Genomic DNA, 23,323 nt, shown 5'->3' on the forward strand with positions numbered 1-23,323 from the left:
TTAATTTCTTTTATATAATTTTTAAATATCGGTCCTTCACATGCCTTATTTGACTATTTTGCTTAATACTGAGTTGGCGCCAACATATATATTAAGATTGCAAGAATTCAGGTAGATAATATTAAATTTGCAAAATAAAGGAAACTCAAGATAACTTATTTCAAGGCTGGGAAGTTTTTTATTAATCAAAAGTTATGGACTTTGAAGATATTCCTTTTGAGGAAATTATAAGAAAAGATAAGATAGCCGAGTCATTGGAAAGAAGAAATAGTGTTGAGTTGGAAAAAAAGAATGCCAATGCATTCGACAAATCGTACATAGATTCTGAAAAAAATAATGATATTGATAAAAGACTTAAAAAATATGGAAGGATTACTTCAAAGAACTCTCCCATGGAGGTATCATCTAGAAGGCAAGTTTTACCTGAAAAACTAGAAAATGAAAGAAACTATATCAGAAATAAGCACGATGGTTTAAAAAAATATGATCCAAGATTTAATGATTCTTGTGGAAAGCTTAACACTGACTTATTCCATAAGTCATACACCTTCTTAGATGATATGAGACAAAAAGAATTTAACCAAATAAAAAATACTCTAGATTTATACAAAGCTATGAAAAAGTCTAAAGAACTTGGAACATGGAGTAAAGTTAAGAAATCATCAAAATTCAAAAACTCTGACGTAAATCATCTAACTCAAGATCAGATCGACGATCTCAAACTTAAATATCAAAAACTTGTTTCTGAAAAAGATCATAGAAAAAACCTCTTCCTTAGACAACAAACTATATCACAACATAGAAAGCAAGAACAAGCTAAAGTTGAATCGGGAAAAAAACCATTCTTTCTTAAACAAAAAGATATCAATATTTCCATTCAACACGACAAATATAAAAATCTTAATAAAAAACAGATATCAATGCTTGAACAAAAAATTAATAGAAAACATGTCTCCAAGTTTAAACCACCAACTTCACTTAGAAAAGTATGAAAGATTATTATTTTTAAAATCCTATACAGTTATTTTTAATTCATCCTATTATTCAATTAAATACGTACAAAATTATATACTAATTCATTTTATAATAAAAAAATGTTTTTATTCACTTTTATTTTTTTCCAAAAATTCTTCTGAAGAATACATATATATTTGCCAACAATAATACAAATATTATGAAATATAACATCAATCTCTCGATTACTTTCTGCTTATATAATGTACTTGCTAATTTACGACTCTCCATAATATTATAATCTATATTATTCAGACCATATTTGCTTCTTGTCAAGTTATCTCTCTGAACTGTTAAAGTATTCAAAGAATATAATCCTATGTGCTGAGTCTCTTGAGCTAGGTTTGCAGATATTCTCAAATTGTCTTCATTCCTCTTCATCAAATCTTCTGTAGAAACTCCCATATTGTATTCTTTAATTGATGGTTTTAAATAGTTTTGACTATCATTACCACTCATATTTGTATTCATGCCCAACTCCGTGTTAGAATAGTAACTACTAGACATACTCTCTTCTTTATATGTGCCAAACTTCTTATATATGTCTTCGTACACTCTCTGATATCTTTGATATGATTGATACTCAACTGAATTCTTAGATAATGTCATTACCTAACATGATAAATTAGCTCATTAAACATTTTAACATAAAAATTAACTTTAACTTACCTCATCTCTCAACTGGTCCAAACATTTCTTTGCATCCTGAAATCGACGCTCCAATATTGATATCTCATCCTGTGTAAATCTTTCCCCTCTTCCTCCATCTTCAACATTCACACATTTAAGCACTAAACGTTCTATTCCCTGCACAATGGATAAAAACTCCTCTTCATATGACACAAAATACTCGGACGCTGACAGCATTGATCAATATTGTAAATACCTATTTATTCAATCATTCTTATTAAGATCATTTCCCGCTAAAAGTGTTTGTATTAAAAAATTTTACATGTACTTTAATAATATAAAAATAGGGATTTCTAAAGTGATGATCAATGATTAATTGATTATGAATTGTGTTAAATTTTCGCTTCTGATAGTATCTGAATTCAAATAAAATTGTTTATATTCAACCTACCGAAGTATACGAATTGCTGTTATAATGAATGCCATATTTAATGACTCCCACAACATTATCATTACAATCATATGTTTACCATTTTACGCAATATATGTTTGTTACTAAGTGATTATTATTCTTATTAATATTGGGTTAGTTAGGTGAGTTTACCCTTTCCCTGATTCAATTTCAGTTTTATTCAAGTCCACTAACAATTTTGTAGTCACCCAAAAAATGAAACATTTAGAATATTATAAGCTCCAATTGATGATATTAACAAATTCTTATTTAAAATTTTATTAACATAATTATTTGTTAAGCAGTCATTTTAAGGGAATTAAAATATATTTAATTGGAATTGAAATGAAAAAGTGGTAAATTCTGATTAAGTCGTTATTTCTTTAATTATTTGAGATTTTTGAAAATTAATATTAAAAAAATAATTGACACCAATTGAACAATCTCGTGATTAAAAATGAATGAATCATAATTTGATGTTAAACAAATATAATATGTAAAATATTTACAATGCACTGGTTTTTTCAATTTCAGATAATAGAAATTATCATTTTTCTTTTTATTAATGAATTAGCACTTTCCATCTTTAGAATTTTTACACTCAAACCCTCCAGGTGTATTTACACAACACTGTGATTTACCACAATAATTAGAAACTTTACATTCATCTATATCATGGCATGTAAATCCATCTCCTGTATAGCCTTGAGAACATACACACTCAAATTTACTCAAATCATTTGTTGTTTCAAAGATTGAATGTACAAAACATTCGGCATTCTTCGAGCATTTGCTGCAGACTTCATTCTTAAAGTTCTTCTTGACTTTTTTTGGCAACAAAAACATTGGATTGTTGAATCTATATTCATCTCTAATCCATTTAGAAATGTGGGATGCTTCATTGCTTAAATCTGATTTATTCATCATAATAGAATGCATTGAAACGGGTTCAGATGAAATATATTCAATTTCATGATACATGTTTGGATCCTTTGATAACGAAATGAAGTAAATATCAATTTCTTTCTTCAAGTTCACAATTCCTGGGCATGTCTTTACAGAAGTGCAACCATTAAATCCTGCAGTAATATATACGATCTTTCTTCTCTTTAATAAAATCTTATGTTGATAGCCATTTTGTTTTGAATGAGAATCAGTACCATTTTGTTGTGCAATAACATTTAATAATCTTTCAGAATTTTGCTCTGCAACTATACTTAACAATCTATCAACCCTCATATTATTGTCGGGTCCTTTTACTGTAGATATGAAGTTCGTATGCTCTTGGATTTTGTTTGGTTCATTAATTGGAACTGACAAAATTTCGGTATTTACTCCACTCTCAACTAAATTTCTATAAATAATATTTGCAGATAAATTAATTTCTTTCATTTGATCAACATTTGGTATTTTAGACAAATCCATTACCAACGAAACTGCATATTTTGGTGGTTCACTTGTAGTTGTAGTTGTTACACCTGGAGTCGTGGTAGTAGTGGTTGGATGCTCAGTTGTAGTAGTTGTTACACCTGGAGTCGTGGTAGTAGTTGTTGGATATTCAGTTGTGGTAGTTGTTAGACCTGGAGTCGTTGTAGTAGTGGTTGGATGCTCAGTTGTAGTAGTTGTTAGACCTGGAGTTGTGGTAGTAGTGGTTGGATATTCAGTTGTGGTAGTTGTTAGACCTGGAGTCGTGGTAGTGGTGGTTGGATGCTCAGTTGTGGACGTGGTAGTATTCGGATATCCTGTTGTAGTAGTTGTTACATTTGGAGCCGGAGTTGTAGAGGTAGTTGGGTGGGCAGTTGTGGATGTGGTAGTATTTGGATATCCTGTTGTAGTAGTTGTTACACCTGGAGTCGTGGTAGTGGTGGTTGGATTCTCAGTTGTAGTAGTTGTTACACCTGGAGCTGTTGTTGTGGTGGTTGGGTGTCCAGTTGTAGAAGTTGTTGTTAAATTTGGAGTCGTGGTGGTGGTTGTTGGAATACTTGGATATCCAGTTGTAGTAGTAGTTGGGAATGGATATACTGGATATTCAGTTGTTGTTGTCGTTGGGATTGGATAAACTGGATGGCCAGTAGTAGTAGTAGTTGGGAATGGATATACTGGATATTCAGTTGTTGTTGTCGTTGGGATTGGATACACTGGATGTCCAGTAGTAGTAGTAGTTGGGAATGGATATACTGGGTATTCAGTTGTTGTTGTTGTTGGAATTGGGTATATTGGATGACCAGTAGTAGTAGTAGTTGGGAATGGATATACTGGGTATTCAGTTGTTGTTGTTGTTGGAATTGGGTATATTGGATGACCAGTAGTAGTAGTAGTTGGGAATGGATATACTGGATATTCAGTTGTTGTTGTCGTTGGGATTGGATACACTGGATGTCCAGTAGTAGTAGTAGTTGGGAATGGATATACTGGGTATTCAGTTGTTGTCGTTGTTGGAATTGGGTATATTGGATGGCCAGTAGAAGTAGTAGTTGGGAATGGATATACCGGGTAACTTGTTGTTGTTGATGTCAAATTTAAAATATAATCATATTTATGGCTATTCCATCCCATTTGGTAAACATTTTTTTGATGATGATTGTAATGATAATGATGATTTTCCTTTGGAACATAGGTAAAATGATTACTAGTATAAGACTTTTCATCATCTGTTGTATCTATATATTTAGGAGTATATGGGTTATAATAAGTGTTATAATATCTATAATTATGGTGGCTTTGATGGTGGTTATGTCTGTGGTTATGACTCTGAGATTCTGCCACCTTTCTATTTAAATTTGACGTACCTTCATCTGTCAATATTGCATTATTTTCATCATAATCGTGTTGATTTTCTGGTGAAACCCATGTCTCTTGCTCATCGATATCAGAGGCAAAAATAATTGTTAAATTTATCAATAGAAGACCTATTGAAAGGAAAAACTTTTTATTTAAAACTCCAAACATTAGGAACCGTTAAAAAAAATCAATTGTATTATTTCCTGATTTCCAATTTAAAATTTTACTTTATTTATATCTACATGCAGTTTTATTTTTTTTTTAAATTTTTTTAATACCGTTGTGCATGTGGATGACTTTTTTCGTTAATTCTAAATAATTACGTGTCAAAAATTACATGCACATTGCATACATGCAAATATTTTGTCTATGCAATCATAAAGGTACTAAATTCCCATGTGGATAAATAGATTAAATTGAATTAAATCGAAAGTAAATATAAAAAAATACTTAATTTCGGAAAACATCTAATTAAAAATAATCAAACTAAAGAGGTCAAATAAAGGTTAGCTATAAATGTTATGCAGCGTATAATAAATGAATATCAAAATACGTTTAAATGTGAATGAAATATATGAATTTATTCAATTTTAACCTTTCTTGTAAATAAAAATACTGTTAAATACGATGATTCAATGAAAAATAATAATTAAGCAAACTTATAATTCTTTAATAAAAATTGATATATACAGCATTTATGTTGAGTAATATAATTAATTGTTGAATTTCAGGAACTTTTTGGAAGACACCATTGATAAAAATTCAAAGCACCATCCCATTGAGCAGTGAGAATGATTCCAGGAGATCCTCCAAGATTCGAAACTAGTCTGATTTCTGATCTGGTCTCAGGAGTATGAAATTCAAGTACACTGTCAAATAGAGGAAGGGTGATACATCTAAGATGCCCATTATTTTGGCCCATCATTAAGATATGTTTAGCGTCTGCAGTAATAGTCCCATCCATGCAAAGTGTGGGAGAACCTAGAGATTTTCTAAAAGTTTCCTCACCTGTTGGTGAAATAACGCGAATCACGCCTTGTAAACTACATAAAACAAGATGATTCTCATACTCGAGTACTGACATAATAGGCCCCCCATCAAATATAATCTCCCTAACTACCTGAAGAGTAATGAGATCCACAATTTGAACAATACCGCCTCCACAAACCCAAAGATGAGGAGATGCATCCTGAATTTGGCATTGAGGCTGTCCCATTACACCAGCTGAATTACTTTTATAAGGAAAATATTTAAGACACTTTATATGCTCTTTAGCCTGAATTTGTGCAGAAATTATAAAAGTTCCAGAAGCCTGATCAAATTTCCAAAATACTATCTTTCCGCCCCAACAAGCAGAAACCAGTATATTGTCAATTATTAAAAGTTGATGTATTTCTTGGTTGTGTCCAACTAAGTCTGTAAAGTTCCCTGTAGGCTTGTGAAATGCCCTAATTGTGCCATTAATCAGTCCACAGAATAGTACATCCCCATAAATCAAGCAACTACAAACCTCTGCACTACAATTAATTGCCGAATCCATTTTGACTGAAAGCTGGGTTGCCCCACTAACGTCACTCTGAAACTTATTTTGATAGTTTCTTCTACGATGGTTATTTCCCCTTTCAGGCTCGGTTGACATAATATCTTTATCTGCAGGTCTAATTATCCACCTTTTCAATTGGCCGTCGCAACCCCCAGTGAACAATTCAAGCTCTCCTGTAGGTAAAGGAGAAGAAATTGCGCATCTAATACCTCCAAAATGAGCCTTTTGTATCTGTGCAACTTGTCTTAAAATATGTGAGTAGTTGCAATTCTGACCAAATTTACAATTACCTTGTTGAACAAAATGTCTGCAAATCTCCGAAACTTTTGTATTGCTTCCTCCATTTGAGGAGCCGCCATGTCCGCCTTTGCCTCCCTTCCAACGGCCTCTCATTTCTTGGTTTTGTTTTCCTAACTCGTAAACGCTAGTCAGAAAATACAACCCTTAAGCTCCAAATAGCTCCTTATTTCTAAATTATGGCCCAGTCCTTCTATCTAGCTTGACGATTTAAAAAGATAAATAACTTGAACCCTAGAGCCGATACCAGATGAAACCCTCCCCAAAAGTTGTCTCTTTTCCATTCAAACCTACCTAAAATATATCAACCCCAATTACTATATTCCAAGCAGCAAAGTGATAAAGAAATTTCTTTCAACTTTGACCAAAGCGATTTTTAATTTTATTTATATTTTTCTAAAAAAAAAACAAGGTCTTAAAAATAATACAGCCATACCGTCTCTAACATACTTTGGGCGGGCTCTCTAATTGTAGTTAATTTTAAAACTAGATTACTATCTGTTTTCCAAGGTAAAATTTTCTACTATTGTCAGATAATGTAAAATATGGATAACAATACGGACGGGAGTTGCAGCACCCAAGATTAATACTTGGGAGCTTCAACAATCCATTAGTTAGAGGAACTACTCTGAACTCCAGCTTAATTTTGCAGCCAGGTTTAGCTTGTACATAGCCGTTTCTAGCTCCGATAAACCACCAACATCCTTTATTTTCTAAGTCTTCATCTCCATCACCAAAGTAGTTTAAACAATATGAAAATGTTTCTTCTTTTTTAAATGTGTAATTTAGGTGTATAACTAGTGAAAACTCTGAGTCAACTTTTGAATACGAGGGATGTTCAACATGGTCTAAACTTAGCCCATCGAGGCTTGTTTCTAATAAATCGTTTGTGTATTTCGTGGACCTTCTCAATGAAACAAAATTGTATAAAGTCTCCATTGGAATTTGGAAGGGACCTGAGATAGATAACTTGGTTCTTTCTTTCTTTGGCAGGCTAACTGTTGATATTAAGATTTGAGGAGTGAAACATTTTTGAAGCTCAGTTTTTGGAACTATCCATATCAGTTTTAGAGGTTTTAAATTAGATTCAATAGTCATTGGATGAGAAAGGGTATATTCACGAATTGAAGACGACTCGCCCAAATCTTTAAAATCTTCAATTATTCTTGGCTTTAACTCTACAGGGGCCATGATTCCAAATAAATCTGAGCTTTCCAGATCTTTTGGGAACATAGTAATAATATTTTCTACCAAAACTCTTTTACATGCAGCTTCAAAAAGTAATTCGAAATAATAAAATGGTAAGCTATGATGATCTAAATTTGAAACTGGTTGAACACTTTTCAAGTCTACCTGCGGTTCTACTTGGAACAAAAAGTTATGTCTAGTACAAACTTCTGTTTTTTGGCCTTTAATGCTTGCAATGAGATCCAAACTGAAAGTTATTTGAGTTGAGTTTTTCATAGGAGATATATCAAACATTATTGGTGTTTGAATTATACACTCACTTGAAAAAGACGGAAGTTTAATTAAACTTCGATTTATTTCTGGTTTTAAGGAATTCTTTAGTTCTATTCCATCTATCTGCACTAATTCTATTTCATCATCAAAAACTTGTATCGATTCACTTTCAGAACTTAAAAAACTCAGAGTTACCTCCATATCAACATTGTATATTTGAATCCAATCTTTCTCTATTTCCACTGAAATTCTATATGAATTCTTCTCTCCTGTATATGTTCTCAGTAAATTGTCTGAAACGGATTCCGAGAAGTTCGATTTTTGTATTTTATCTCTGAACTGAATCACCATACCAATTACTTCCGACAAATTTCTAATACCAAAGGAATATAATGTAGTCCACTTTTTGAGAGGATTCCAAGCATTATCTCTATTACATTCTAATTCATCCCTGCTTGTTTTTGTAATTACACTTGAATTGAGAAGTTTTTTCCCAGATGAAATTTCTAAACTTCTTTCAAGTAACTGAAATTCTGAGATAACTTTCGGTAATATATGAGGAGAAGGTAAAGTGCCCAAGGGAATTACCCATAGGAAGTTAATTGGAATGCTAAAGCTTGTTCTATCAGATAGTCCGATAGAATCTACAAAAAAGCTACATTCACCTTTTCCTTCACAAAAAATATCCAGTTCTATTTTGTTTAAGCCTGGCTCCAAAATTATCTTGTTTTTTGAAGATTCTGTAATGGTATTTTCAAGAAGTACCCACCTAATACCATTCACCCTCAACCAAACCGATCCAAAATAAACAGGAGAAGAAAGACCAAGATAAATTAGTAGTATACAACGCGATGGAATTCCAGGAACTGCCAACTTGTGTATCCAAGAATTTGGAGGTGTAACTAGGCATTGAGTAGAATCTTCATTCTTTGGACTGAGAGCTAATTTTGGACTTAATGGAACAGATTTTTTTGAATTGCATTTACTTGCTTCAGTAATTACCCAGTTAGATGGTCCTGGAGCAGTTACAGTAATAACCTTAGAAGGAGACAAGTTTTCCTCAGTCTTCATTGCATTTTTCAAGGGAGAAGATGGCACTTTAAGTCTTGAAAAACGCGTTACCGAGCTTTCTTGAATACTGGAATCAATTATTACTCTTTCTCTACCATCCAAATTATCCACTTCCAACATTTCATTGGCTTTTTCGGAGTATAGACTTCCATTAAATGAGCTTGCTTTGCTCTTACTTTTAGAACTACCTCCATAGGAACTACTTCCCCATTTAAACCCTGTAACGATTTCCCACATCCACTGTCTTGGTGAGCCATCCTTTCTTTTATTTTGACCCATTGGATTTGAGACATTACCTCCTCCTTCTCTAACATGGTCGAGCTCTGAGTTAGAAAACGAAAAAGATCGTTCATGTTTAGAGCTTTTTTTCTGAAACCAACTATTATAATTGCTATTTGATCCTAATCTATTGGAATTCTTCATTTTCTGTGTGTTTTGAGTATCACCGGCTTCTTGTTGCTCTACTTTTTGTGATTCAATATTTTTTTCTACCTCTTCTTTTTCTGCCAGTCTCATTTTCGGGTCAGCATTTTCAGGAGCTTTTATCTGTTGTCCAGAGGACCCAAGAGGACTTTGTAATGGTGAAAGGACGTTTGGTGACTTTAAAAATATTCTTCCACTTGGTCTTAGAATTTCATGGAAAACATAGAAATACCCTTGTACTGGCTTAAGTGGATCTAATAAACCACAGCAGGGTAGAGCTTTAGTAGGTAATCTGATAAGCTTTCCTCCTCCTAAAAGAGCCATTAGAATTTGTCTCTCAACAATTTTAAGAGTAACTCCTTTAAATGATTTTGTTTGTAAGTCATAAGATTCCAAGGATTCGTTTTTTTCTGTTGTCTGGTTCCCCAAATTAATATAGGCTCTCATCCTATGCTTTGGAATTTCTTTCAAATTTTCTGAACTGAGCTCCGAAATATATAGGTGAGCCCATAAGTTCGGATGGGAGGGGAATTCCCATTGTAAAGAGTCTACCTTAACAATGTTAGAATTTTCTAAACATTTGCTTATATAAGTTTCAAGTATCAACTGATCCTCCAAAACTGTGTTTTCTTTAAAATCTTTGTTTGAGCCATTTTCTTGAGAAAGGTTTGATGGATTATTTGACTCTAAAATGTTTATAAACTGTCTGATACCAATTTCAGCTTGTAGTAAGTAAGAGTCATTATAGTTTATATAGCTTAGAGATATGGGGTTAACCTTTTTTGCAAATAGTTGAAGAAGAAGTTTCTGAGAAATGTTACTCAATCTTGTCCACTGAAGAGGAATGGGAAGTAGAATTGTGGGGAAATCAAGCCAAATTCTAACAAACCTATAACAAAAGCAGATATCAGATATTTTGGATGTTTCGTAGTCAACAAAAGTCGATGCCTCACTATTTAACTCCTCTAATATCCACTTTAGAAAGTTTTTGTTTTCAAAAATGATTCCCCAAGGCAGTGAAATCGCAGATTTAAGTTGTCCAGAGGAAATGTAATCCATGGCTGCTATCCCAACAATTTCACAAAGCATTCTGTAAGCTTTCGAAGGAAACTTTAGGGAATAATAAAGCTCCTTCAAGTTATAATAATATTCTGAATCATCATTTAAATTATTTATATTTTGCAAAGATTGGATGTCTATCAGTTCCTCAAAGTCTTTAGTTTCATCAAGTTTGGTAGAGCTTTCATTCCATATTTTTGAAGAAAGTAATAAGCAAACCAAAGACAAATGTCTAGATGCTAGATGAAATAGAGAGAAACTAGGAGAAGTCAGGGATTGTGAATGCTCAAAGTTGGAGTTTTTTCGATTGAGACTAATTTTTGTGTCCATTCCTTTATCAGAGCTCTGCTCTAAACTGGAATCATTGTTCGCAGAGTTACTGTTCTTTTCTTCCAATGGAAATTTGTCATATAAGGGGAGTTGAGAAAGTTTGTTGGAGATTGTGGAAACAGAATTGCTGGTTTTTTGGCTATTAATCTCTAATGCATCTTCAAGTCTACTAAATTCTTCAAAGTTGCAAATACAATTTAGTAGTATAGAAGAAATACACTGGGTAGCCCACTTAATTAGTGCAGTTTGAATCTCCATAGATGAAACATTTGAATCTGGAGGAAGTTTTGGAGCGGATGGCTTATGTTTCCATACATCAATAGATTCTGAAGCACCCAAAAAATGGATTAGTCTTGGCAAAATAGAAGAGACAATAATAATCTTCAATGACGAAATTGCAGAACTTGAAGGGGAAACAGAACTATATGTAGGATTTGAAGGGGCTCCTGGAAACGAAATGGCAGCTATTGCCATGATAAATCTGAAAATCCAAAGATGACATGCAATTTTATATTTCAATTTATCTGTTACTGAAAGAATTTCTTTAGAGAACTTTCTAGAAAATATATGTACTCTGTTACATACTTTTTGGAAATCTTTTACAGAAAGTAAGATAAATATCTGTCTTAGAGATATTATTTGAATAATTTCAAAATACGTTGCTCTCTTGCTCAAGATCAATTCACTAAAATTAAGTGGTAACATTAACTTATCTCTATGAATCAGAGTATTGTTCTCAGCCAAGTGAGTTCTGCAGTCTCCAAAGCAACAGTCAGATGCCAAAAGAAGTGGATCTCTAGGAGCCACAATTTCAGCAAATCCTACGCTTTGATTCTGAAGCTCCCTGATAAAAGGATCAATTGGCTTTTTGAAGTCATCCAGAAGTTGCTCATATATCAGCAGTGCTTCATTAGTTAATCCCAATCTAAAAAAGATCAAACCTAAAAGATCTGATTTATTAATAATATCTAAAATCCACTGATACCACATATCTGATACTTGTAGTTTTCTACATTGCGTGCCACCAGTTTGACTACTGATTGGGGAATTCACCCCAGAAGTCAAAAACTCAGGAGTTCCCAAGACTTCTGGTGTTGCCAAGCCATCAACCAACTTCAAGGAATGAGACAACTTTGGACCTTCATTCCTTGAATCCAATATATACTCTATAACTGTTTTAATTCTTGCATTAACTGCATTTGCCGCCTCTTCTAATAGTCTTGTGTGGATTTGGCGCGTACATACATGCAAATTGGAGTCTGGTGTATCCAATTGGTTTGATGTTGAGACCCAAAGAGATTTGTCTTTGGAATTGTTTCCAAATAGTCTTTGCACTTCGTTTCTAAATTTCTCGAAATTTTTTTTGGAGAATCTTTCAGTTTCCGGATGTTTACTTGCAGAAAAACCAACAAAAAGTAATTCAATTTCTTGGTAGGTACTGGATATTTCATAAAGCCTAAGGATATGAGAGAATAGGTTAGGAGAGGATGATATTGACGGAGCCCAATCAAAGTTACATAGAACAATATTTACTAGGGGGGCCTCAAATGATTCTTTTTGATTAAGGAATGAACTAGAATCGAGTCCTTCAAGTTTGCTAATTGTTGAGGCTATATCATTGGTAGTTTTCACAACTTCTACATCTAGTTGGTTTATTATTGCAGACACACCCCCATATTTTAGGTAAAATTCATTTGGTATATTTGGAAACAGCCCTTTAATTGATGAAGAAATAAAATCAATAATTTTTTCGGCTCTCTCTTCCGCTGAGTCATATTTATCTTCAGTATCAGCATCTCTTTCCAAGCTTTGTTTCGTGGAAACTGCATATAGTTGAAACCAACCATTATTGGATATTACTGGCCCTGAGTTTGAATGATGTGTTTGTTTTGGTGTTTCAACTATTCCATCGCAGAATACACTTGAAATCACGATCTTAAAGTTTGGAATGTTGAAAACCGGCATCCTTACGGATTTAAAAGACTTTATTTAGATATTTTTAGATCCTCACAGCTGAAAAAACTTTTGCGTTAATCCATTCAATTATTAATTTTTGTTAATGAGGTAGCTACTCTTCGCAATGGTCTAGCATATTAATAAAGATATAAAGCTTTTCAAACTCTAAATAGTGAATGAAAATTTTCTCATTGTAAATCAAAAATTTCAGCTCTTTCCTTTATTCTTGGAATACCTATAACATTAATCTGCCTCAACCCCTCACTTCTTGCTACTTTCTTGACCCCTCCTTAGTCTTTTTAGGTACCTTTATACAAAAAATTTGGAAAGGGTTTTCCCGCCGATTCGACTTTATATAATAAGCCATGGATAAACTGTATGAAGGAGAAAATAAAATATATGAACTGAGAAGTAAAAGTTAGATGCCTAGCATATTTCATCAATGAAGAGCTTTATTGATAAGCAAAATTTAACTAGCCTAGAAAACTTCTAATATGAATGTTTCTTTGTTTCAAAATCTGTTACGTGAAGAATTTATAATAATTAAAATAATTCATAAATTTTCAATGTAATAGTATAAAATTGTTTTTAATTCTTTACGTAGTTTTTCAAAACAATATTAGGGATAAATACCTAACAACATCCTGGGGAGTATTTTGATGGCCTTGAGTTGTTTGTGGGGGAAGCTCCTATTGTTGTGTACCCTAGATTTTGACTTGGAACAAATCCGTAGCTTGTGTAGGCAGCACACATCTGAGGGCTTGAAGTCATAAATGTGGGGGAAAGCATTGTTGCAGGAACTGCAACATAAGGAGTTGCTGATGAATAAAGAGAAGTATCTAGAATGTATTGAGTTGGAGGAACTGCATAATAGTTACTGGGTGAAACTGAAGTCGATGGTGGCTGCAAAACTACAGGAATTGATCCAACTGACCCATGGTAAGGACTGGAAACTCCTGAACTAACCTGTTCATATCCGGTGATAGAGCTCTGTTGCAACTGCGGCTTGGGGTACATTGTTTTTTTTGAGGTGGTTGTCTGTGTTTTTGATGGTGAGGTTTGAGTTTGAGCACCTGTACCTTGATTATAGGTCTGTGCTCCTTGCATTGCTGTTGAAGTTGATAAGTTTGACATTTTCCAATTTACTTATATTTTCTACAATATATTTGGTTTTGATAATATTCACTTAATACTAGCTTTAAGTATCCTTTGCAGCTGAATATGCAAAATTGCCATTAATTAGTATCTTTTTGTGGCGCCAAAGAAATAGATCGCTCTGCTTCATAAAACTTTACTCTTTTTCGAGGTTATTTAAGTTATATTAAGGATGATCTGTTCATTTAATTATTTGAACAGACTCTAATTATTAATTAATGATTAAATTTGCGTACAGAGTTTTCAGTTCGTTATTCATAATTAGATATTTATTTAGAAAATACTGGATATCATTTAGGATATAAGTCGCAAATTAGGTTTCGAATTACTTCAATACCGTGTAGTGTATAATTTGCGAAGAGGATGATTTTAATCGTTTTAAATTTTAGAAATGGTTTTCAATTTGAAAAGATTGTCTTAAAATTTGTTTCTAATTTTGAATACTGTCAGTATTCTGTAATATGTTGAATTTTCCATCTTTCTTGCAGTTTTTTTTCTATATTTTTACTTTATTAAAGCAAAAATTTCTGAATTAAAGGCAAACAGACACGTGCTAGGCGGGAACATGCATACAGAAAAAGTGGCGCATGCAAAGAGAAAAAAATGCTAATCCACTTGTGCAATGATGCCGTTATGCAAAACACTTAAAAATTAATTATTAATAAAGAACTAAATGACACCAGGAGCATTTAATGGCAATAATTAAGGAGGAACATCTTAATAATGGCTTTAGAAAGAAATATTTTTGAAGATTTGGGGACTAGCTCTGCCTCAATGTTGGTAGTGTCTGTGGGGAGCTTAAAGTTATATTCAAAAATACTAAAACTCTTACCAGGTACATTTAAAATTGCATTGTGTGTAGGTTTAAGACATGAGCCAATTAAGGATGTGTCTTGTGTAACAAAAAGAAGGGTTTTTGCAACTTTGAGCAGATACCATCCTGGTAGTGATGTTGAAGTGGACCAGATTGAGCATCGAATTCAGCACAACTTTGGAATTCCAATTCCGTTTTGTTTGGATAACAAAGCTACAACAGTTCGCCTCGCTATTTTCTTGGTAATGAATGACAGATCACTAGTTCCAATTTGTAGGTCAATGATAAGATTAATTAGTACAAGAGACCCAACTACTGCAATGAAGTGGTTTCCACTAGTTAAGTATAATGGATTTACAGGGGTGGGTAGCGTTGATAATACGGATGAGTTTGATATCATTGGGGAGCCAGGGAAAGAGAAATTCGTAAAGAAACACTTGGTTGTAGGGTCAATTCAAATTTTAACTAGAAGAGTTTTACAAGATAGAATTGGAAGCCCAGATCTTCATGATGTATTGTGCTTTTCAACTATTTGCGACGAAAATAACTCCAGGACTTCTTTGGCAGAGCAATACGATGATTCTTCTTCAGAATATAGTTTCTCGGAAAAAGATTTATCTTGTACCGAGTACGATGAGGAAAAAGATAATCTATTTAACGGCAAGTATACATCTAAAATAAAGGGTTGTTATTTAGAGTCTTCAATTGAGTCACTGGAGGACAAAATCCCCTTTCCTTTTATACAATTTAAGGACATTTTATCAAAATACCCAACGTTGCAAAACATTTTTCATCTGATGCCATTATATAATCAAAAGATCAATAAGCGAATACTTATGCTACATAAAAGAAATAAAAATGCTAAATTTGTTTTAATTGGTGATGATTTTAGTTCAAAATATAGGAGCGGAATATCAGTACCTTTAAAAGTTCCATCTTCAATTGAAAACATCATGAAAAATTCTTTGGACTGGAATACTTGGTTTTGTAAATCTGTGGATATTGCAATCATGCAAAGTGTTGAAGCTTATAGTAAGTCAACAATATTTCCATCTACTGGTAAATACAAAGCAGGAAAGTGCAATATGAACAAGAAGTCAACTGAAAATTTTGTTGGAAACAAAATTTCAACCTACCACTTTGAATATTTAATGAAAAGTTTGGAGTCTAATATGGATGTTCTTTTAATTAATACTATTTTTGGTGCAGCAGCAACTGAGTTCTCAAAAGACATTATTGACGATGTAATTTTCAGGGGTAAGAACCAGGTAAAAAAGTTTACTCCTTATAAGAATTTGTTTGTCATTTGGGACTATATTATCAAAAGAAGCTACCAAGAACTGGGAATGGATTATGATATTAAAATGAATAACGAAGAAAGTGTTAGTGACTCAATTTTGGAGAATAAAGTTGGTGAAGAAGTCGTAGACGTAGTTAATCTGAGCGAGATCTCAGATAGTGAAAGTCATAATATTAGGATCCATGAACAAAAATTTTGCAGGCTTGAAAATGATTTTGATGAATTTTCAGAAATTGCAACTTTTGATGAAAATATACCTAGAGAAGGCGTTGAATGTTTTCAATCAGAAATTAATCCAGTCTATAAAAAAGAAACTGTTCCTTTATATAACTCTTTAAAGAGGAAAGTCGTAGATTCTATTGAAAGGAGCCAAATTACACCACTGTCTGAGGATCATCCATTCTCAAGCTTAAGGTTATTTGAAAATGACCGTGTATTCATTCATCTTAATACAATTGGTAGAGGCTTACTGGGTATTTTAGTTTTAGGAGATAGCCAAACTTCGGCCGAGGAGGCATCAAAAGTATATACAAGGGAAATTTCTGCCCATATGGCAATCAACGAAGCGATCTTGAGGACAAAAGTAAAGAAAGCTATTAGGATCTACAACTCTATTTCAAAAGGAAAGATCCCCCCAAGGAAATTTATACCAAATTCAAAAGCTATTATTGGGTCTGAAGATTACATAGATCCTAATTTAAATAAGAAATTAAGTGATTTTGAGATCGCAATGATTCTACTCAAGGGAATTGATAAATTCGTCAAGTCTAGTTCAGATATTCTCCATCCTTCAGTAAAACTGACAACAGTAAGTCCATCACTAATAACATGCGTAGATTATTCAGGATTCAGAATTGTAGTGAGGCCACTGCCACCATTACCATTCACTATTTGCGACTGGCCATTACCGATACAAAGTAATGAGAGGAGCGAAATTTCTAATATTGAAAAGTGCCTAAATATTAGCAATATTCTTCATCCAACAAAGCTAATTTCAGAGGTGAGACATTTACCTATCTTGCTTGAGACTTGTGTTGGGGTTTTCAAGTATTACAATTTTCATCATACATATAATATCTTCCCAAGAGATCCTTGGGTCTCGGATGTAAAAGGGGAAAGAGTTAATTGGGGAAATTCCTCAACAGATGAATATTATCATAATTATGACACATACTCAAAAAATAAGCTTTTGAACAGAAATAAGTGTTGCACTATCAGGCCTCTTTTCATTAAACAGGCAGGAGCAGTTCAAGATATGCTCAAATATCAAGACACTGGCGATAAGATGAGAAGATTCCACTATACCCCTAGTGATTTAGATGAACTTTGCAGAAGAGAGATAGAGCCCTCTGGTTTTTGCTTAGTTTGTGCAGCCGATGTACAACAAAGGAGCTATGGATTTTTTAACATTAAAAAAGATGTTCCGATATTTAAACAAGTACCTATGAATATAATCAGCAAGTTCACAGAAACTACAACTAATTTTTTAATAAAAATTAATGATGGAACGCATTGTAGTTTGTGTGGGAAGTCTATGAGAGTAAAAAATCAACTGGGTTCTAAAAATCAATTGGAATTGATATCGTATATTGGAGACAAAATTCCATACCCATCACTTGGCCATTATGACGATGGAGCTGCGATAAAGATGAACAGAGTTAAGTTAATGACTTCTTATATGCAATCATCTAGTGACTATTTCTCAGAATGGAGTTTTAGTGAAGGCGATATTTTTAGAAGAGATGAGATTTTCTGGGAAAGGAGGCCAGGATTATACTGCCTACCAAGATCATGTATTAAGGGAGGTGGAAATTTGCTAGGTACAGGACTCGATACAATTAAATATTTGTTATCTCAGGCAAAATTACTTTTAAATTCATTTGATGACAATGTTAGGTTTTGCTCTGCTTCCGATTTTAATAGAGAAGAAGGGCTCAAGATTGTTAAAGGTGCCGATGTTTTTGACGAGCCAAAGAGACAAAGTACGGTGAAGATATTCTTTGATGAGTCTAATATTGGTCAGGAAATTATACTTTTGTCTAACTCTTTGCACACAAATTGGGTTGAAATAGTTTTGAACCAGTTAGAAAGTATTCCAGCATTCGCACCTTATGATTCCGTGACTTTGGAGAATTTTCTTCACTCTAGAGGAATGAATTGCAATATGCTAGGTCGTATGTTGAACTTTACAAGATCCCCTTGGCTGAAGCAACTGTTTTCCATTGAAATAGTTTCCAGAACAATTAAGAATTTAATTCCAAAGTTGATTAAAACTCTGTCTTTACCAGGAGCAATCACTTATATCAAAAAAGAAAGTGGGAATTTAGGGAGATATTGCCCTTGCCATAGCTCTAGTCCAAGCGTGTCTATGCTGCATACAATTTTCAAGATCTATGTAACTTCAACAAAAAGGAGGATGGGGAATGAACGTAGTATGACGAACAACAGAGCAAAAGATTCAAGATCTCAGTTATTTTCATCTCAGTTCATGAACACAGATGTGGTTGCAGACCAGGAGAAGTTGATTCATAGAGAAATGAAAAACGAAGAGAAAGCTAGTAATAACAACAGCACATCACTAATGACTCAATCTCCAATTTACTGGAACGAGATTTTTAGATCTTTGAATGAAAATAACTGGGATATTTTGAATGTTCATGGAATAAAAATGAGTGAAATATCCAGGCTTCTAATTGATTGGGCATCTCAATTCTTTATTGTGGATGATAACGTTTTAAGTTTTGAGATAAGCAAAGGAGGAACATACAGCTCCAGAAAAAAGGATGGTGGTAAATTGGAATCAGAAAAACCAGACTTACGTCGGTTTTCTAGAGAGTTAATTCAAATGAATAAGATGAGTCTCCCATATTGGGTTTTGGAATGTTTGTTTAGCTTAAACCAAACGAGTTTAATGATGCTCAGGAGGCATAGATTTCACCAGGTCACAATTTTGCAGGTAATGTTGACTAATCTATTCAACTTAATTTTAGGGGAATCTCCGAATTCACAGTTGTTTTGGTCAACTTGTATATCAAAATTATGTTCTTGGGAGTTTTCTATTGCTGAAAATAGCATTTCTAAGAACAAAATACCAATAGGAGCTTTATTTCAGAGTTTACAGTATCATACAGGAGTCAAGTTCTTTCTTGATATTAAGAAGTTAAAGGAAAATCTCCTGGATGATTCAACTTTCCCCATCAAGTACGACGATTTTGACTCAATTTTGCCAAAAACAAAAAGGAAGAGCGAACAATACTTTTCCGAGAGTCTTCCAATTTGGGGGATCTTGGAAACCCCAGAAATGATTAAATTACCAAGATATAATAGCTTTTCAGTAATATCGACTCCAACCATTTCACAAAAGTTGATCGCACTAAGTATAAAACTTTCAGCAAGTTATTTTACAAATATTCAGTTCTTTTTGGATTATATGACTCATTCTGAACAATTTCAAGGTGCTGAAAGGCATCTTGTAAGGCAAGATTGGATAGTTCAGGAATCTTGGCTGGAGCTTCTGGGCTATTTTTCGTATCTAGAGTATGACAAAAAATGTATTCAGATTCTAAATAATGTGATTAATCTCTTTCCTCAGGACCATATTGCTTCGGTACAGATGAGGATTCTACAGATGTGGTCATATTCAAGGTTAAGAAACATTGAAATGTTCAAGAATTCTGATATTAATGGATTAAATAACAATTTTGACCAGATCAGCATATCAGAAAAGTCTATACCACATGAAATCAGTGTCTCAACCCTAATTTTTGAAATTATTGATTTACATTGGTCCGTAATTCATCCTATAATCATCGATGTATATACTTCAACAGCCTTGATACATTTCTTAAGAGGGAATTGGAAATCCTGTGAAGAGATTTTGGAGAAAGCCATTACCAAGTCATTGGTAATTAGCAGTTGTTTTGACAGTACTTATGATGTTTTTAGACATTTTAATAAAGTTATATCTAGTAGAAAAAACTCCAATTGGGAATTCGAAAATAATGCTTTGGATTGCAACAGCTCCCTAAAGAACAGAATTTTGCTGAGTAATATCAAGTATGTAATAAACTCTAAGGACACTGATAAATCCATGATTCAAGGTATTCTTGGTCTTTATGGCCAGGATATAAATGAATTAGAACATGAGTTATACCGAAGATTCCTCAATTCTAATCTGCAGTATATTCCAAGGTTGCTAGATACTATTGAGAACCCAAATCCGAACAGAATTCCAAGAACTCCACCAAAGTTGAGGATTGGATGGTTGCTTAAGCAGCTTGGAAGAGTTAGACTGGTACATGCATTACATTTATACTATTTTAACAAAAACAGTAAAAGAGATATATGGGGAAAAGAGACTAACATTCATTTAGTTAATAGTAATGAAGAATCTGTGGACGAAAGCATTGGGAAAAATGAAATTAGTACACTGGCCTTATTGGACGATTCAATTGAATCCATTTTGGAGCTTTCTTGCTTTTCAACACAGTGGGCATTGGATATATTTGATTATTACTTGGGAGCATCAACTCTAGAAACCGCAAGTTGTTGTTATGATCTGGCTTATGGTCTCATTCTACTCGATAACATCATTAAAGATCAAATGTCCAGTGTACTTTTAAAGAGGTCTTGCGAACTTTTAATTGCTTCTTTTGATGTAAATAGCTCACTTTTAATATCTTCAAGTTTCGTATGTATTGAGAACCTTATACAACTCGCTCTGGTATATGAGAAGCAAAATTCTTTTCACTATTCTCTCAAAGTTTGGGAGATAGTTCTGGATCAACTGACCATAAAATCTCGTACTTTTGACGATAACGATTACAGAGTACTAAATGAATTTAGTATTGTTAGTTGGTGTACCCCAAATAAGTACTTTAACATTCCACTGGACTTTGGTGATGAATTGGACGATCCTGATTTAAATCAAAATCAAGTAATCATACAGGAGTACATATCTATAAATCAAAACAGAAGCCAAGAAAAAGTTCAGGATATTGAGAGTATTCAAGAGAATTTTGCTCCAGAAAATACAAGTAATCTCAACGGTTTAAACTCTGATTCAATTTTAAATTCTAATTCCAATTTAAATCCAAAATTGAACTTTCAAAATTCTGATAATTCTATGGAAAATATTATTTCTCCAATTGGTGTTGATTCTCGTGGAATTATTAATAGGGAAATTGACCAAACCGTGATTACTATTTCAGCAATAAATATGAGAAAAGAGTCTTCTCAATGGAATTTAAGGAATGTAATACGTCTATTATTTTATACTAAGGAAAGAATGGTTTATTTGTTTATGAATGTTTGTAATGGTAATCAATACCATAAAAGGCTTTTTAGACTATTTCTATTGGCATCATATTTAAAGAGAGGAGACAAACTGGTAAATCTCAAAGATTGGGAGCCAATTCTTTCACTAAACAAGAATTCAAACTATGTCGATCAATGTAGGCTTGGGCCCAGCTATAATGAAAAAAATGCATCCGGATTACTTTTTAGTGTCATTTACGAGGCTAATTCTTGGCTTTATGAGACTGAGGAGACAAATTTGGCAGTTTCATCATTTATTGAAAATCATCCAACAAAGATTAAAAGAGACCAATTATTTACTGGAGATGGCTATTCAGGACCTGTTTCAATTCTTTACAACAAGAAGATGGTAAGTAATGAGCTGGTATGGGGATCCAGAATAAATAATTACAAGAGTTACTGCTCAAAAAATTCGATGGAAAGTGTTCAGATAGGAAGTTATAAGAATAGCAATGAACTTAGGCCAGGAGGAAATGGAAATATGATTGACTCCTCTGAAATTAGAAGTAATCAGAATGTGAGCAGAAGTAAACAATGCAGAGGAGTGAGAGCAAGCAATATAGGAAATTTAAAAAATAGCAATTCATTTAATGAAATGGATTTCTGTATGTCTGGGATGATGATAATTAACCCACTTAATGATAACTTAAGAGGGGTATCGCCCGAAAATAGTGATCAAGGGTACGGGGGAATGGAAGGAAGTTTTTGTAATTTTGGAAAATATAATTATGAGCTTGAGAATGAGAGCAATAAGCAGATTAACTCTTTGAACATTAATATGGATGAAGCAAACTATAAATCAAATCCTAGACACTTAGTATCCCAGATAAAAGAAAGTGTTGAAATGATGGCTATAGAGAATTTCTTTATAGATCTCATTAAAGAAGCAGAAGACGACATAAAGTTTATTTGGAAGAGTATAAAAGAGCAAATCAGGTTATTTAAGACAGTGAAAAAGAGTGAGTTGGATCAGATACGTTTAATAAACTCAAGGGTTCAGTATGAACAAAGGATTAGTAGGCTACCAAAACTTAGAATTAACGAGATCTTGAATTACAGTGGATCAAATGAAATTAAGTATATGGATTTGGATCTAGAAAGGAATAATTTGGTTAAGAATATCAATGAGTCATCTGAACTTTCAAATATAACGGATGAAAGTTTTTCGATATCTTTTCCGATCTACAAAGGGAGTTTGATTGCTACAGACAATGAATCGAAGAATTTGTTGTCCAAGCTAATGGTTTATACTTCAAAAAAAGCAACTTTTGACGATGAGTTCGAGCAGATTGGTAATGATTCAAAGATTATTTACAATTCATTATTAAAGAAGAATACTGTAATATACGATAAGAGTTCTATTCAAAGTGATTCAGAAGAAAGAAAGATGATAGATGGTATGAAGTTAAACTTGGAGAATGCTTTCTTCACAGAAAACTCTGAATTTGATAGTATTGAAGAATATACAAAGTCTCATCCTTTAAGCTACAGGAGTAAGGCTTTGGATATTCTAATTTCTCTAATCTATCATACTACCGACTACAGAGACTATTTTTCAAATTGGAAGGATAACCAAAAAACCTGATATGATTAGAATATTAGGGATAAACAGGAGGGAAGCTGGTTTAAGCGTGATAGTTCGTATAATACAAAGTCTATATATATATATATATATATATATAAAGATTTATTATTTTATGTAAAATCAAGCTGCTATCATAA

General features: G+C 33.2%; 7 protein-coding genes across 7 annotated transcripts; 2 read left to right on the top strand and 5 right to left on the bottom strand.

Annotated features, from left to right (window-relative positions):
* Positions 1 to 194: 194 nt before the first annotated feature.
* ELE39_000413 (uncharacterized protein) lies at positions 195 to 992 on the top strand (the record flags this gene model as incomplete). Its single annotated transcript, XM_067343452.1, has 1 exon — positions 195 to 992. The coding sequence occupies one exon, from the start codon at positions 195 to 197 to the stop codon at positions 990 to 992; it is 798 nt and encodes a 265-aa protein (XP_067202234.1).
* A 118-nt stretch (positions 993 to 1,110) lies between these two features.
* Positions 1,111 to 1,623, bottom strand: ELE39_000414 (intracellular trafficking; the record flags this gene model as incomplete). The annotated part of the gene is made up of 1 exon (XM_067343453.1): positions 1,111 to 1,623. The coding sequence occupies one exon, from the start codon at positions 1,621 to 1,623 to the stop codon at positions 1,111 to 1,113; it is 513 nt and encodes a 170-aa protein (XP_067202235.1).
* Positions 1,624 to 2,665: 1,042 nt separating this feature from the next.
* ELE39_000415 (latent transforming growth factor beta binding) lies at positions 2,666 to 5,044 on the bottom strand (the record flags this gene model as incomplete). The annotated part of the gene is made up of 1 exon (XM_067343454.1): positions 2,666 to 5,044. The coding sequence occupies one exon, from the start codon at positions 5,042 to 5,044 to the stop codon at positions 2,666 to 2,668; it is 2,379 nt and encodes a 792-aa protein (XP_067202236.1).
* Positions 5,045 to 5,603: 559 nt separating this feature from the next.
* On the bottom strand, positions 5,604 to 6,812 carry ELE39_000417 (zfwd1; the record flags this gene model as incomplete). The annotated part of the gene is made up of 1 exon (XM_067343456.1): positions 5,604 to 6,812. The coding sequence occupies one exon, from the start codon at positions 6,810 to 6,812 to the stop codon at positions 5,604 to 5,606; it is 1,209 nt and encodes a 402-aa protein (XP_067202238.1).
* A 390-nt stretch (positions 6,813 to 7,202) lies between these two features.
* On the bottom strand, positions 7,203 to 13,025 carry ELE39_000418 (uncharacterized protein; the record flags this gene model as incomplete). The annotated part of the gene is made up of 1 exon (XM_067343457.1): positions 7,203 to 13,025. One exon carries the CDS (start codon positions 13,023 to 13,025, stop codon positions 7,203 to 7,205), a length of 5,823 nt encoding a protein of 1,940 aa, XP_067202239.1.
* A 624-nt stretch (positions 13,026 to 13,649) lies between these two features.
* Positions 13,650 to 14,150, bottom strand: ELE39_000419 (uncharacterized protein; the record flags this gene model as incomplete). The annotated part of the gene is made up of 1 exon (XM_067343458.1): positions 13,650 to 14,150. The coding sequence occupies one exon, from the start codon at positions 14,148 to 14,150 to the stop codon at positions 13,650 to 13,652; it is 501 nt and encodes a 166-aa protein (XP_067202240.1).
* Positions 14,151 to 14,894: 744 nt separating this feature from the next.
* Positions 14,895 to 23,186, top strand: ELE39_000420 (uncharacterized protein; the record flags this gene model as incomplete). The annotated part of the gene is made up of 1 exon (XM_067343459.1): positions 14,895 to 23,186. The coding sequence occupies one exon, from the start codon at positions 14,895 to 14,897 to the stop codon at positions 23,184 to 23,186; it is 8,292 nt and encodes a 2,763-aa protein (XP_067202241.1).
* Between the last annotated feature and the right edge of the window lie 137 nt (positions 23,187 to 23,323).

Source organism: Cryptosporidium sp. chipmunk genotype I (assembly GCF_004936735.1).
Source record: "Cryptosporidium sp. chipmunk genotype I strain 37763 chromosome Unknown contig_11, whole genome shotgun sequence".
In the NCBI taxonomy this organism is placed as follows: domain Eukaryota; phylum Apicomplexa; class Conoidasida; order Eucoccidiorida; family Cryptosporidiidae; genus Cryptosporidium; species Cryptosporidium sp. chipmunk genotype I.